At 37.1% G+C, this 15,742-nt stretch overlaps 3 protein-coding genes across 8 annotated transcripts; 2 read left to right on the forward strand and 1 right to left on the reverse strand.

Annotated features, from left to right (window-relative positions):
• Positions 1-1,669: 1,669 nt before the first annotated feature.
• On the forward strand, positions 1,670-5,084 carry LOC111477820 (formamidase-like). 6 transcript variants are annotated; one of them, XM_023121731.1, is made up of 8 exons: positions 1,670-2,511; positions 2,697-2,934; positions 3,012-3,202; positions 3,329-3,564; positions 3,685-3,928; positions 4,102-4,209; positions 4,747-4,899; positions 5,024-5,084. In XM_023121731.1, exons 1-7 carry the CDS (start codon positions 2,293-2,295, stop codon positions 4,867-4,869), a joined length of 1,359 nt encoding a protein of 452 aa, XP_022977499.1. In that variant the 5' UTR covers positions 1,670-2,292; the 3' UTR covers positions 4,870-4,899; positions 5,024-5,084. The 6 variants fall into 6 exon arrangements, with proteins under 6 accessions (XP_022977499.1, XP_022977500.1, XP_022977494.1 ...); XM_023121732.1 differs by having other exon boundaries at positions 4,747-4,875; XM_023121730.1 differs by lacking the exon at positions 5,024-5,084 and having other exon boundaries at positions 1,846-1,984; positions 2,284-2,511; positions 4,747-4,995.
• On the reverse strand, positions 4,899-7,422 carry LOC111477821 (queuosine salvage protein-like). The gene is made up of 7 exons (XM_023121734.1): positions 7,144-7,422; positions 6,913-7,053; positions 6,203-6,301; positions 6,045-6,121; positions 5,804-5,912; positions 5,362-5,690; positions 4,899-5,210 (listed from the first exon to the last, which is right to left on the reverse strand). Exons 1-7 carry the CDS (start codon positions 7,211-7,213, stop codon positions 5,118-5,120), a joined length of 918 nt encoding a protein of 305 aa, XP_022977502.1. The 5' UTR covers positions 7,214-7,422; the 3' UTR covers positions 4,899-5,117.
• Positions 7,423-7,789: 367 nt separating this feature from the next.
• LOC111478026 (casein kinase II subunit alpha-like) lies at positions 7,790-13,153 on the forward strand. Its single transcript, XM_023122084.1, has 10 exons — positions 7,790-8,261; positions 8,645-8,774; positions 10,137-10,331; positions 10,483-10,640; positions 10,755-10,845; positions 11,322-11,387; positions 11,702-11,784; positions 11,891-11,954; positions 12,046-12,114; positions 12,848-13,153. Exons 1-10 carry the CDS (start codon positions 7,891-7,893, stop codon positions 12,905-12,907), a joined length of 1,287 nt encoding a protein of 428 aa, XP_022977852.1. The 5' UTR covers positions 7,790-7,890; the 3' UTR covers positions 12,908-13,153.
• Positions 13,154-15,742: the final 2,589 nt, after the last annotated feature.

Raw genomic sequence — 15,742 nt, forward strand, 5'->3', positions numbered from 1 at the left:
CATGAAATTTTAATACTCTAAAAGAAGAAAAATTATTAAACAAAGACAACAAGAATATGAATGACTACCTCTTAATAACCATTGAACTTGGATTAAAAAAATTGTACGATCTCCTCAAATAATTTATTCCTTCTTCAATACGACTCTACGAAATTTTCGGACAAGTGGGCAGATACTTGAAAAAAACATGACTCATTTTTTCCTCTTACCTAAGTTGTTGAAGAAAATGGAAAAAGGAAAAAGGAAAAAGGATAGGATAAAAGGAGTTTAAAAGAAAGATTCCAACCAATAAAGACTTTAACTTTTATTGTGGGTGACAACTCTAATGGACCAAGAGTCCTATTTATATAGGTTACAGGTTCTAGAGTCAAGAGTAATATTCTAATTTTTTTAGAATAAAGTAATTTTAAATTTACCTATGTAAATAATCAACTAAAATCTACTAAATCCTCATAAACAAACTTAAAACTATTATCAGCAAAAAATAATATCCTGTCGAACAATTTCACCCACATTTTGTCATGATTTTAATTCTTCATGTGCTCGATGAAGGGCTTCAAACAATGGCAGGAAAATCCGTTAGCAAAACTTGAAGAGACTATGAATTAGCAAAGACCAAATATAAACGGGTTCCACAGTTCTTTGTATTTTCAGTCGAGCAATGTTGGCAAAGTAGTGCTCATCCCATGAGCCTGGTCGAAGGTGGGTTGGGGAAGATATTACAAGAATGGCAATAAAGAGGAACATGTGATATCTCACATCGGTTGGAGAAGGGAACTAAGCATTCTTTACAGGAGTGTGGAAACCTTTCCTTAACAGACGCATTTTAACAAACTTGTCCATAGAAGACTATCTGTTAGCAGTAAGCTTGGGCGGTTAAAGAGCAACTCATCCTCTAAGAACCAGATCGGCATAGGAGGTGATGAGGGACCCTATGGATCCGTAGGAAGGGAAATTCCAGCTTCCAATGTAGCAGCCAATGAGTTGGCTAGATAAGCTTGTTCTCAAATTATGAGTTGGCTAGATAAGCATGTTCACAAATTATAAGCCAAACTTGGGATTGTTGTTTTCTATTTTCGACCAAGGTGGCAGCTTCCACCCCCATTGGTTGTCATTTTGTTCTGTCCTTTTCTTACTGAAAGTTATCACAAACAAGACTTTAAGCCTAACTCTTTCACCCACCCAAGTCTTTGACTAAGACAAGACGATCTTCCTACCAAGATGCCTCTTTAGTTATTTCTCAATTGAGTGAAGTAGTTGAATTGCATTTCTCACCTCTTGCTTAGCTCTGTAATGCAATTCATTAGCTCACGGAATTATGCTTAATAATCTCGACCTGCCATCACTTCCTTTAGGACTATTTGTATTAGTATGTTGTACCATACTTGATCAATAAACAATTAAATATAATTTGGGCAGAAAAGTAAAAGGAAGTAGAAAAAAATGAATATGCAATGGAACAGAAGTCATTGCAAGAATCATAATGTCATGTTTAAAAAATGTATTAAAAACAAAATCTGAAAATTATTATTTTCTAATTAACCCTTTTATGTTACAAAAAGTCGTTTTCACGTAGAATATTCCACATCTTTACTAATAGACAGACACGGTATAATAGATAAAAACAGAGAGACGCAAGCCGAGAATGGTCCACGTCGTACCAAGGAAAAGATAATGATCAATCGATGTGGTCTCATTCTGAGATTCAAAAGCTCCAATACCTTGTAATTCAACTGCCTAAAGAAGAACGAGGAGGAAGAAGGATATGGGTGATTATGGTCCAAGGCTAGTGGTGTCTGTAGATGTGAAGAAGAACCCATGGCAACAGAAACTTCCACTTCACAACCGGTGGCACCCGGAGATACCGCCGGTGGCGGAGGTCAAGGTGGATGAGCTCTTCAAAGTCGAAATGGTGGATTTTAGCGGCGGAGCAATCACCAAAGACTACTCTGCTGAGGACGTTAAACATGCTGACAACTCCTCTGTAAGTCCTCTCTCTTACACATACACATCTTTGGCTCGTCCCTGAGTTTTGTATTGGAAAAATTCACACCAGACCCAGTTTACGGAACAAAATAAAGGAGCGATATTTTCAACTTGGCCTTCGGTTTGGAAATTGCGTCCTTAATGGGCAAGAAAGACAAATTAGTTTCTTTGTCCTTCATCTTATCTTCTTATCTTTTTGTGTACTTTTCAACGGTTGCTACTTCGATTAGAGGAGACTGGGGAATAAAAGAACCTAGCAGAACAAACTCAGTTTCCTAAGTTTCTGTGTACTTGTAGTCATAATTCATGGCTCCTTCTACTCCAAGACTAGTTGTTCCGATAGACTTAAAAAAAAAGGCATGGGATCAAAGTTTACCTCTTCACAACCGGTGGCACCCACTTATAACGCCAGTTGCTGAGGTTCACACGGATGAGGTCTTTAGGGTTGAGATGGTGGACTGGACTGGAGGAGTTATTGGAGATAACCACTCTGCCACTGATGTCCAGTTTCTTGACCTTTCAATTGTAAGTATAAATAAATACTAACCTTATCCAAAATTTCACGAACTGTTGCTCTTTTGAGCCTTTAAACAGCCTAGCCTGACATTTGGTAAAGCTTTTAGAATCTGATGCTTGAATTAACAGTAAGCTCCAAAGAAGAGAGATTTGAGTGTTAATAATTGGCTGTTATGTTTTTCACTAATGTGTAGACTCATTATCTGAGTGGCCCAATTAGAGTTGTGGACAAGGATGGGGTTCCGGCCATGCCAGGGGATCTTCTTGTAGTTGAGATCTGCAACTTAGGCCCTCTCCCAGGAGATGAATGGGGCTATACTGCAACATTTGACAGAGAAAATGGAGGTGGTTTTCTTACTGACCATTTTCCTTGTGCAACCAAAGCTATTTGGTATTTTGAAGGAATATACGCATACTCTCCTCAAATCCCAGGTAAACGTTCCAATCTGAAACAAAGCTTTCAATAGGAATTGGTAGCATAGGTACCTTAAACCATATACGCCTTCCAGGGGTTCGATTCCCAGGTCTAACTCATCCTGGAGTTATAGGAACTGCACCATCTGCAGAACTTCTGAACATTTGGAATGAAAGGGAAAGTCACGTTCAAGAAAATGGCCTTCAGACTTTAAAGCTTTGTGAGGTTTTGCATTCACGGCCATTGGCCAACCTACCATCAGCAAAAGGTTGCGTTCTTGGAAAGGTAAGAGAGTGAAGTTCCATCATTCATCGATTCTAAAACGAGTAATTCCAAATTCTACAAGAAAAATAATGGGCATACTGATTTTTCCCCTATTCCAACATCCCTTGCTCCATTGCTTCAAACTAGATCAAAGAAGGCACAGAAGAATGGGAAAGAATTGCCAATGAGGCTGCAAGAACAATTCCAGGAAGAGAAAATGGTGGAAACTGTGACATCAAAAACCTCAGCAGAGGTTCAAAAGTCTACCTTCCAGTATTTGTGGAAGGGGCAAACTTGAGCTCAGGTGACATGCACTTCTCTCAGGGGGATGGTGAAGTCTCATTCTGTGGAGCAATTGAAATGAGCGGTTTTCTAGAGCTTAAGTAAATTTCTCAGCATGGCTTCTCAATCTCTTAAGATCTTTAGTAGCAGAATTTTAAAAACAAAGAATCAGTCGGTCCATACAGACATTTATAAATATTAGTTGTTATCTTCTCCTTCAGGTGTGATATTATAAGGGGCGGAATGAAAGAGTACCTCACACCCATGGGGCCGACTCCTCTGCACGTGAACCCAATCTTTGAGATAGGTCCAGTTGAACCAAGATTCTCAGAGTGGCTAGTCTTTGAAGGCATCAGCGTTGATGAAAGTGGGAGGCAACATTTTCTTGACGCGAGTGTAGCTTACAAGCGCGCTGTTCTCAACGCCATCGACTACCTCCACAAATTTGGGTACTCAAAGGAACAGGTCCAATAACATTCTTCGGTTCCCTTCGACAAAATATATTGCCATTGCGAGTTCTCCAGTTCCAGACCTCACACGAACAATATCACAAACACCTGATATGCACATAAAAACTAAAAACCAATTGCAGTGCAATACTATTATTGAATTGAATATAATAAGATGTGTGAATTCAGGCTTACCTGCTGCTGTCGTGCTGCCCATGCGAAGGAAGAATCTCCGGGATTGTGGATGCGCCTAATGCTATGGCTACCCTCGCAATCCCCACCGCCATTTTCGACCAGGTACCTTCCTTCAACTGGATCGATCCATTCACCCGCTCTACTAATTGTTAATCCACTCTAACTTGGACCAACACTCCCCAGCCCAAACCGAGGTACTTAAAAAACATTTGGTTTCTTTTTTTCTTGGAAAAAATTACATTTTAACAACCCACTATTTCATAAACATTTAAATTTTATTATTTTAAAAAAACAATACCAAAAGTTAAGATTAGAAACAATTGAATATTGCATGAGAATATTGAAACGTACATATGGGTAAAAAAAAAAAAAAAAAAAAAACACAAGAAGGCACNAAAAAAAAAAAAAAAAAAAAAGCACACAAGAAGGCACAAGGGTCGAGTCCTAAAAACGTTTTAAAACGTCGACAATATCTTAAGTTAATTAACAAGCTTTTTTCTATCACATAAATTCGTAGATTATTCGTTTTAAATTGAGAGAAAATCAATATTATCTCAGATCAAATGCATAAATTTCTATAAAATAATAAAAAAAAAAATTGTTGGATATGAATGTATAACAAAATTTGTGAATGAGCAGGACATTCGCCCAAAGGCGAGCAAAGTTCCAGTTGGACCTCGTGTACTAAAAAGGCCAGACGTCCTGAAATGCAGCTATGATGGGAATTTGCCCATCACCAAGAACCCCAGCGCCACATCTTAAAACATGGTGGATCCTTTCAGCTTCTTCTTGGTCTGAATAAACCATTACTGTTATATTAAATTATTCATCGTTTTGACTGTCTGTAATAGTACTGACGTAATAGATATACGAAGTCTTTAACTTTTATATTCTGTCCTTTGCTACTAAACTTCAGGGTTCCTAAAATAGACGCCAACTATCATAGTTCTCGAGAAATTACCCCGAGCTTCTTCTGCCAGAAGGCCATCATATCCAATATTGGATTGGTATCAGTAGTAGATTGAAAGAGTACGATGGTGAGGCAGAGATGGGAACTGGATTCCGAATGACCAAAGCCAAAGATCTAACTCCACGCTTAGAACCTGCAAAAACCAAATCGTTCAACTCCATATTTTGAGAAACCAAAGCATCAGCAGATATACTTTCGACGTTCTTTTGAACACAATCAGATGCTAGGATAATGAAGTACATATATGGATCGAAATTTGTCTAGAGATTGTACTTTTGGAATACCTGTTTTCCTGATTTCTGACTGATCAATTCTCTCATTTTCTCAACTGCATATATCGAGCAAGCCCGGAGTTCTACTTCCTCCTCGCTGCCTGAACCAATTTCATTGTTAGCATCAATGATGTTAGCGAGTGTAGAACTATATTTTAGCACCCCAAGCTGTCGAAGTACTGCAGGAACGATGTAGTCAGCCATAATGGTGATTGAACCAATGTCATTGAACTCTCCGTATCCTTTGCCACGGAATGCACCCCAAAGGTCAGCAGCAAGTATTTGAGCTCGTTTGTACAGGAATACCTGGTGGCCTTTGTAGAGAGAGTGGTCTCGAAAGCCTAATGTAAGGAGATGATGAACGTGTCAAACAACCATCTCAAAATATTCTTCTTAACATATGCACCTACGTATAATAATAACATATTTCCTAGAATGATATAAAAGTCGATACCAGGAAAGTGTCGTGTGATAGCAGCAACAAGCTTCACAGCTGATTTCCCACAGGACTCCACTATATTAGAAGCCTTACCCTCGAAGCTTCTCTCTAGTTCGAATCCAACCTAACACATGAAATAGAATGATCTCACGAATATATTTCCTTACAAGGAGAAGTAATTGCAAGTCAGAAGAATATGGTCCATATCAAAAGAGTACACATATACTAGAATCTGCTAATGGAAATTTTTTTTCACCTCATGCAGCAAGCGAACCCGTTCATCCTCCAAAGGAAGTGGTCTAGGCCATTTCAACAGTTCACGCAATTGAGGGCCTGATCGCATACAGCCATCAAATGATAAAATAATCAATGAAATAAGATTATAAGGTTAAGGTGATATCATTTGTCACTTACCAGTGTACTCTTGCAGGCGATCAGCATCAAATGCTGACTTGTCATTTTGAAGAGCAGCCTTCAGTCCAGAGGCCAGGTGATCATAGCTCAAGTCCTTATCTGAGTCCGACAGGAAGAAATTAATTGTTATTGAAGCAAAATATGTCTTTGATGCTAATAATGGGTATAAATTGCCTCTGTAGATTATAATATTGCATTTAAACGAGAATGATATAACCTACTTATATGACCTCCACAAATGTCAAACTGAGATGGACACTGTCTCTCGAGTTGAAATTCTATTTCATCATTAAAATTTGAATCTGTTCAATCATACCTTTGAAATCATTTTGACCTTATTGTTTCTCTATTTATAATGGTTATAAGCTAAAATTGTTTCTCTAGGCATACATCAACACTGGATGATTAACAAGCTTCTCTGGCGTTCTAATTGTGCTAATCGCTCGTTGATCATTGGCTTTGATTTCCAGTGTTATCTAGAATATCTGGAGCGAGTAGAGCATGATATTGAGTTTGGTACAACACGAGACTCCATTCAAAGATTTCTTGTTCATAAGATGTCGAGCCTCTTGCAATCAGGACATTCGACATGCAGGGGCGTTCCATACCGAATTTACAGGCGTAGAGGAAACACTTAATTCCTAACTGATTGATGAAAAATACAACAATAACCAAATAAGACAAATAAAAAAACGAGTGTTGAATTTTACCAGGCCAGAAACAGAAATTCAAGGCGTCCAAGACGAACAAGTACTGGACGGTTAACGGACCATTATCAAAATAGTGAATCCCTTCAAAATCCCAATCAACTTTCGGAATCGACTCTATAGTATCCACCACTTTCTCAATCCCTACAGTATCAAAACAAAAACCAAACAACCGCATTTACCATCGCCATTATCGAAAAGAAAACACAAAATACACACGGCGAAGGACTGAACCTGAAGAGTCGACAAGGACGTGGGAGGAGTGGCTAGCAACCCAAGCAGAGGTTGCCCTAACATCATCCATGGCGGCTGTGTTTGATCCGTAAGAGTGGGGGCTGCAGCTGCTGTTTGCGTAATTTTCTCCCCCTTCCCCGTTTCGAAGATTCCCGCGCCGTGTCGCTTTCAGCGCGCATGGACAAGCACTTTTATCCGCTCAGAACCAGAACCAGTGCCTGAGTCTGCTTTAGGAAGGCCGTTACTTTCGACCACAAAAATCCCCCATTTCTAACTATCTGTCGGCCCGTGGTTCACGTGCGTCCTTATTATCGTTGGGCTTCCACGTTCCTTATAGGGCCTGTAAACATTGGGCCCAGCTCCATTCATTTCATATATGTTCTTCATTAATTTCATATCAAAAACATATTCTTCATTAATTTCGTAATTACATGCTATGTATTCATAATACATCTTAATCGGCAATTTTTTTTTCAAATAAAATGTATTAAAAGGTAAACATTAAGTTAAACTTGATTAAGTCCATGTCAATTAGGAGGTAAAAATGGACATTTTTTCTATATAAAAAGAAGACCCTGATTCTGTGGAATTAATGTTACTGTCAATAGAAATAGGTATACGAGAGATATTTCTTGAACTGAAAAAAAAAAAGAAAAAAAAAAAGGAGAAAGATAAAGAAGAAGGAAAAAAGGGTATTTGAGTCGAAACATCGATGCCGGTACCTTTTTGGTTTCAATCAGCGTTTTGATGGCCATAAGGCCGTTCAATTTCAAAGTTTCTCCCAATCACCATACCCATCTTTCTTCCATTTTCTCTCCTCCTCTCTTATCCGCCTTCTCTCTCCGCCAATCGGCGTCTTCAATCTCCCTCATCTTCCGCCGGATTGCTTCGTCGGCGACCTCTCTATCTCGTTCCCAACAACAACATCCGCCGCCTCAACCGCCGTACAGAACAAAGCCGCGTCTGCGTCCATTATCCCCGCAAGAAACCCTGGCGCAGAAGATCGGGAAGTCGATTCGCCGCCCTGGCGCTCCTTCGAAGGCTAGGGTTTATGCCGACGTTAACGTGATCCGACCTAAGGAGTACTGGGACTATGAGTCGCTCACCGTACAGTGGGGGTAACTTTTTTTTTTTTTTTTTTTTTTCTCTCCTCCGATGTATTTTATTTTATTTTTATATTAGGGATAGCTTTTTGTCCGATTTAGTTTGATTGGCTGAAGGAGCAGGGGTAGAGATGGGCCTGGATTGGTTTGTATTGGAAGACCTTGTATCTTTTAAAGTCCTTGTCGCAATATAAAAGTCTATGGAGACTTGGTTCACTACTCCACAGACGCGTACTTGCATGAGCTTATACGAATATGGTTCCTTTCATTTTGGAGCTTTCTAATCTTGGGATGGGTTATGAATTTCATTTCGTAAAAGAAGTTGTGCATTTGGATGTAACTAATGTTCTTGGCTTCTTTGTTGTCCGTCTCTGGATGATATTATGTTCATTTTACAGGGACCAAGATAATTATGAGGTCGTGAGGAAGGTGGGGAGGGGGAAATACAGTGAGGTGTTCGAGGGTGTTCATTGCACGGACAATGAAAAATGTGTCATTAAGATTCTTAAACCCGTCAAGAAGAAAAAGGTGAGCTTTGTTTTGTCAAGAATATTGCACGGACGGTTTAACATTGTTGTGTAAGAGTTCTTGTAATATAGGCATTTCATTGACAATGGGAACTAATATCATGGGAGACATCGTGTGTTTTCTTCTTTTATAATAGACATCGCAGTTAATCTTAAGCATTTGATCATTAAGTTCTTAGGAAACTGATGGCATTGGTTGATTTTTTGCTTTCGTATTTGTGACTCTTCCTTACTCTTTGCCATACAATTGTTAACTATATTAATGTATAATGTATCCTCCGTCCTTGTCTGTACCCCAAAGGTGCATTTTGGTAGCTTTGCCATTTTCTTTAGTAGAGTTTCATGTTCTGTCATGCAAATTTGGACTGTCCTATATTTTTTAATCATACGTGTTTGGGACGATCAGGGGACCATGGAGGTTCAAGAAAATGAGGGAAAAAAAAAGTACACAATTATTTGGCAACTAAATATGTATATGTATGCATTTAGTAACTAACGAATAAATAAAAAGATACAAAAACCTGTAAAAGTTAAGCCAAAGGGTAAACTGAAACATATAATTGTGTTCAATAAAATTCAAGTGAGTGGCACGCAAAGATGTGGGAATAAAGCATTTTGTTCAAGGGACTGCTGTGGTCGGTGTTCCCAATGTCATAACATTTATACCAACCAAGATGGTATAAAAAAGAGTAAGGCTAAGCTCATGGATTTTTCAAATTTAATTTGATCAAACGTATCCTTGGACTGTCAATATCCTATGGAAAATGTTCTGCTGTTGTGTTTGTGTCGATGCTCCCGATTCAAAGATTTGATACCTTCCTGAAATAACTTTATGTACTTCAATGTCATTTATTTATGGCTTTAGACAATTTCGCTAGTCTTGTTTTAGTCTCTGGATGCAATTGTACGTTCTAGCAAATGACTATCTATTGATTATGATCGCTTCATGTTGAAGAGTATTTGCATGATTCATTTGCTTAGGATGAGATATACAGTACTAAGTTGTGTTAGTGTTCATCATTCCTGTCTATCGATATTTTTGACAAATTGAAGCTTCTTGTCTTTGGGAATATTCATGGATGTCTGATAATCAGATTACAAAACCCACATTTAATGTGCACACGTGCATATTGGTCTTGTTTCACATGTTTTTATTGTTGAAGTTAAATCCTTGAAAGATCTTTGTTGCTAACTGTTCTTCTTTTGTTAATGAACAATTTATCACGTTATATCTTTAGCATCTTTTGAGCGTTTTCAAGTCCTTCATAATTTGCAAAGACATGCTTTTTCCTTTCTATTGATTTGAGGCTATTGTTTTCTCAAGATGTCATATTTCATATTTTGTTTGTTTTATTCGATGCAGATCAAGAGGGAGATAAAAATACTGCAGAATCTTTGTGGAGGGATAAATATTGTGAAGTTGCATGATATTGTTCGAGACCAGCAATCAAAAACCCCAAGTCTTATATTTGAGCACGTTAACAATATTGATTTTAAAGTTCTATATCCAACACTTGCAGACTTTGATATTCGCTACTACATCTATGAACTTCTAAAGGTAAGCATATAGTTTCAGATCTTTGCATGCCAACATGTTGCCAGTGTTGCAGTTGCTATTATAACTATCAACCCTCAACCCTCAACCCCACAATTTTTATTTGACTTTGCTGACTCTATGTGTGTCCATGTTGTTGGAACTGTATGTGTAGGCATTGGACTATTGCCACTCACAAGGAATTATGCATCGAGATGTTAAACCTCATAATGTGATGATTGACCATGAGCAACGTAAACTTCGTCTTATAGATTGGGGCCTTGCTGAGTTTTACCATCCTGAGAAGGAGTATAATGTTCGTGTTGCTTCAAGGTTGTTTGTTTGTTTTATATTTAAATTAATATATTAGGGTTTATTTAGTGGCATTTTTAAATATATTAGGGTTCATAACGATGTTCCCTTCAATATTTTGTTGGGTACATGCAGATATTTCAAAGGTCCAGAACTTCTTGTTGATTTACAAGATTATGACTATTCTTTGGACTTGTGGAGTCTTGGCTGCATGTTTGCCGGCATGGTGAGTAATTGGTTAATCTCCACAATTTTTTACAATACAGTTTTCTGGTCTAATAATATTTGTTGAATTTTTTAATAGAGGTTCTGACATCTTACTATTGTTTATTTGAGTTATATAGGGTTATTTTGTCATTTTAAGCAAGTGGAAGACAAATTGGACTCAGTATGTTACGGAGGTCTTTGTACATAGTAGTATCTTATGGAAGTGGCATGTCTTGCATTTAGTGGTGCCTTCTGCATCAAAGTTATAATGTTGTCTCATTTGAATTTGGCCATCTTTTCATGATATTTGTGCTTATTGGAAATTTCTATTTTCTAACCCCACCTGGATAGAGTGGATATTATTCTACTTCCTGTCAATCTTGAGATGGAAGATGACTTGATTGTTCCATATTCCAATTGTTTAGCTTTCTCTTGAGAAATATTCCACCTTGTCTAGAACTGCTTTATGCTTATAATCATAATTTATGCTGTCAGATTTTTCGTAAGGAGCCATTTTTCTATGGACATGATAATTATGACCAGCTGGTTAAGATTGCTAAGGTATGGAATATTCTTTAATTCAATTCGTATTTTATTCTATTCTTGCCACAAATAGAATTTCTCTGACATGGTTTTGATCCTATCCATATGTACTTTCCAAGTTTCTTATCTATTATAAGCAACTTGATATTTTATTAGATTTTTTCCAGGTTCTTTTATCTTTTATTGAATGAAAGACTTCAGTTTAATTTAATAGTGCACACTGTTTGGGTGTCATTCATCTGGATATAGTTTTTAGTGGATAGAATGAGTTAACGTACTGCCCTTGAGAGGTGAAGCTCTAACTTGATGTTTATGGTCTTTTGCTGGAACAGGTGTTGGGGACAGATGAATTGAACACATATTTGAGTAAATATCGAATAGAATTAGACCCACATCTTTCAGCTCTTGTTGGGAGGTTTGTTCGAGGACTTGACCTTGCATTTTTTTTTACAATGGTCATTGGCCACTTCAACTGCGTTTTTAAGTCATTGCTTACTTTATTTTTAATAAATTTGATTAAGGCATAGTCGTAAACCTTGGACCAAGTTCATTAATGTTGACAATCAGCATTTGGCAGTCCCTGAGGTAAAAGTAACAGACAAATGGTCATGTTATGATTGGGCTTCATGTTTGTTCAAGGATAATTTTTCTGATCATATTTATTATACATTTGAAGGCTGTTGACTTCGTTGATAAATTGTTGCGCTATGATCATCAAGAAAGGCTAACTGCTAAAGAGGCAATGGTTTGTCACTCAACTAAAGTGTTTTATTCTTTCTTTTATCTTGAATGATCTATGTTCATGCAACCTTCCCCCTATTGTATTGAATGCATTATGTGAGCATAGTTTATTGTGATGTTCTAATTGTATGTTGCTATTAATATTGGGTTGAAGATATATTTTGACAAGTTTGAAACTCCTGACTATAATTATCCGAGTTACTTGGCCTTTTTTTTTTCGGTAGGGGGGTCATTGTTTTGGAAAAAATAATGATTTGAAATTAACAGCATTCAAAGCTTGAAATATGTTTGGAAAATGTATCGCTAGAAATTCTAATAGATAGGTTTTTAACATTCTTTTGGCGGAGGCTTACTACAATTTTTGCACCCCACTGATATGGGAGAACTGGGAGATCCTTCCATTCCCATTTACCCTACCCCCGTTGGTGGTCTTAGCATTGCTCCTTTATCCATTTATATAGCTTCCATTTGAACATGTTTCCACATATACAGCGTCATGGATTGTTCTTTAGTAAGATGCATTTGTCATTACGCATTGTCTATATCGGTATTGATGGGTTTCCCATCCTAGAAGTTCAGGAAAGCACTGTAAAGGTCCTTGTTAAATTGATCATGCAACAACTCTATGTCAGGGTCAAATGAGTTTTTAACTGGAAGAGGGAATATTAGGCACTGAGGTATAATAGTTAGTTTCTTTTGGATTTTCATGATCGGTGGTGGTGTTGATGTAAATGCAGGCCCATCCATACTTTTTCCCTATTAGGAATGCAGAAAGCAGCAGAACTCGGAACCACTGAAATCCATTCCAGGTTGGAAGCTGACAAGTGTGCTTCTCTCTCTAATCTTCTCGTCTCTGTATTTTTTGTCATGCTCAGTTCTGTGATGTTTAAGAACTTCCATCTGGTGTAACGAGGAAATGTGGTCACTCCTTGTGTGCTGTAAAACCAAGTTATTTCCCGTTATTTTCCCCCCAAGTATTTGGCTAATTCTGAAGTAATTTCTTTTTCAGTGGGTTAATTCTGAAAGCATTATTTCCTTGTGCATTTGAGTGGCTGATCATCGTCTGTGGTTCCCACTGATTTGATGACAATTTCTTTCTTTGAACTACTTCTGTATGGATAGGACAGGCTTTCAGATGAGGGGAAGGGGGTGTTCTGGTTGGGTTGAATGAATTTTTGAACCAACTCAGGCAGTTGGATTCTTGACTGAATCTTGATTGATTTTGATAGTTTTATTTGATAATATTTCAATATTTCAAAAGCTCATTACTTAAGGAACCCTTTCTATATATATACATAGTATGTTATAGGCTCGAGCAGATACTAAAATTGACATCTCCCCGGTTGAAATGGTGGAGGAACTGTTGGAGGCAGTCATGTGCATAAAATATTTTAAAAGGTTTTTGATGACCGTCTAATAGTGTTATTGATTAATGAGTAGTCCCTCCCTACATCGTGGGGCCTCAATTCAGTAATTTATCTTGGGCTTGGGCTTGGGCCTATTATTTTCCTTTCCAATTTGTGAAGCCCCAAAAATTTTCAATTTGCATGAAATGGACTACTGGCCTTCAACCCCGTTTTACAACCGACATCAAATGTTACATCCATGCGACAATTCATTGATATGACAAAATTGACTTGGAGGTGGTTGATACTTAATTGTTGGCATGCGTGACATGAAATATATTATTGATGAAATAAAAATCTCAATATTCAATGAAAATACATTCATTAAAGAAAAAGAAACATCAATTGATTTGACTTGAAAAAAAAGAAAAAAGATAAACATTGTTCAAACTGAATCAAATGACATTCACCAAACCAAAGTGTTGACGATCACAACTAGCAAAGTGGTAAAATCAAACAATATTGGTTGAGAAAATGACTTTGAAATGCATCATGGGATGCCAAATAACAACATCCTAGTCCTATGCTTTTCACTTGGGGCCTTTGTGTGTGTGTGCGTGCCCGCGCGCTGGAAGACAATGTTGTTGTCAAAATCCAACTCCATCTCTTCCAGAGGCCCACCGTCCCCGTACACACTTGCGTCTACTTCAACCTCATAATCTTCTTTGCCCCTCCGAAGGGAAGGGCCCCATTATCCCAAAGGCATATCCCATTTTATTTATCTACTTGTCTGTTTCTTTTTTAAAATTGTTTAAAATATTTCAATTTGGGGTTTTTGAATAAATGGTGTAGAAGATAGTTGAAGTGGTTGAGATGAAAATAATATTTATATTAGGAAAAGGAGAGTACCATATTTTAATTGGATTTTATATACCACGACTTGGTTGCTTTTAAAATTACTTAAAAAGACCTTGATACGATACTATGATATGATAATGTCCCAGTTGACCTTTAAATTCATTCAAAAGGTCTTATGATCTTATATTACGTGAGAGAGGATTATAATAAAATGGTGCATAACATGGCGGCTACCTGGACTTTTATTTCTTTATTATCATTATTGATTATGCAAAGTGATGCGAGAGTCCCATTATGACTCTTTCTTGTTTGTTTCGTTACAATTCAACGTCTTATACTTAATATTTAGATTGAATTCGACACTTGATTGTCTCGATATTTTTCTATATTCTCGTGACATAGTTACACTATTTATTTGTCCTTGATAATAAAATAAAATTCTGAGTCTCGAATAGTGATTCGATTGATGATAAAGAAAGAGAATTCTTGATTCAATTCTCCACTTTAACGACGACGAAAAAAAAAATTGATCAAATTCTATTGATTTGACTCTTTTAAGAGTGAGCATTATCCTTTCGTAGTATGAATATATTAGCTACTTATCTTGAATTGTTTTTAAAAGTAAGAATTATTCCCAATACCACCCTCATTTAGATGTGACCTCACTTCATTCATATACATTACGTTACACCACATCCCGTTTCTTAATTCCGCTCTCCCATTTTAAAACATGTAGATGGGACACATGCAAAACAATTACCATGTGAAAGTACATTCATTGACCTCAATTTTGAATGGTTCACAACCGTTGGATACAAGTTCAAAGTTGGTGACAGTTTCTTTCAAAAATTTGTCTCCTGCATGTATCCACGTGGGATTGCAACCATATTTGTTTGTTTTTTTGGGCCCCACGTAGGTTAGTATTAAGGAAGTAACAAACAACATAGTGATGCATTACTGACGTTAAGAAAATAAAAAATAAAAAAAACCAGAAAATATTAATGAGATAACATTGAAATTGAGTAAACGACGGAGTGTTTGTTTTCATTTGGTTATCGGAAGTTAATGGATGTTGTAAAGTGTACGCATGCAGAAGATAAGATTAAGAACAAATTCATGAAGAGAGAGAAAGAGACAAAATTATAAATAAAATAAAAATGGAGGGCTTGGCATGCAATTTACTTGTCACTAAAGGTCATTTCTGCAGCAAAAAAAGAAGAAGAAATGGGTGTGAACTGTGAAAGTGAGAAAATGGAGGCCAAATTAGGGAGACAAAATGCTGAATATTTGGGATTTGGGTCACCTATCCCCGCATCTAACTGTCGGCCTCTTACCTTACACTTTTTATTTTAATACATTATAATTATTATTAATGCCCCTAATTCCTTTTTTTTTTTTTCTTTTTTTTTTTTTTTTTTTTTTTTTTGT

Source organism: Cucurbita maxima, unplaced genomic scaffold (genome assembly GCF_002738345.1).
Source record: "Cucurbita maxima cultivar Rimu unplaced genomic scaffold, Cmax_1.0 Cma_Scf00004, whole genome shotgun sequence".
NCBI lineage: Eukaryota > Viridiplantae > Streptophyta > Magnoliopsida > Cucurbitales > Cucurbitaceae > Cucurbita > Cucurbita maxima.

Coding starts and splice junctions, on each gene's coding strand:
- LOC111477821 (XM_023121734.1), bottom strand. CDS start 7,213: ATGGATGATGTTAGGGCAACCTCTGCTTGGGTTGCTAGCCACTCCTCC. Junction 5,691..5,803: donor TATCACACGACACTTTCCTG/GTATCGACTTTT, acceptor TCCTTACATTAG/GCTTTCGAGACCACTCTCTC. Junction 5,211..5,361: donor GTCAGAAATCAGGAAAACAG/GTATTCCAAAAG, acceptor TGGTTTTTGCAG/GTTCTAAGCGTGGAGTTAGA.
- LOC111477820 (XM_023121731.1), top strand. CDS start 2,293: ATGGCTCCTTCTACTCCAAGACTAGTTGTTCCGATAGACTTAAAAAAA. Junction 3,203..3,328: donor AAGGTTGCGTTCTTGGAAAG/GTAAGAGAGTGA, acceptor GCTTCAAACTAG/ATCAAAGAAGGCACAGAAGA. Junction 3,929..4,101: donor TTGGGTACTCAAAGGAACAG/GTCCAATAACAT, acceptor GTGTGAATTCAG/GCTTACCTGCTGCTGTCGTG.
- LOC111478026 (XM_023122084.1), top strand. CDS start 7,891: ATGGCCATAAGGCCGTTCAATTTCAAAGTTTCTCCCAATCACCATACC. Junction 8,775..10,136: donor AACCCGTCAAGAAGAAAAAG/GTGAGCTTTGTT, acceptor TATTCGATGCAG/ATCAAGAGGGAGATAAAAAT. Junction 11,785..11,890: donor CTTTCAGCTCTTGTTGGGAG/GTTTGTTCGAGG, acceptor AATTTGATTAAG/GCATAGTCGTAAACCTTGGA.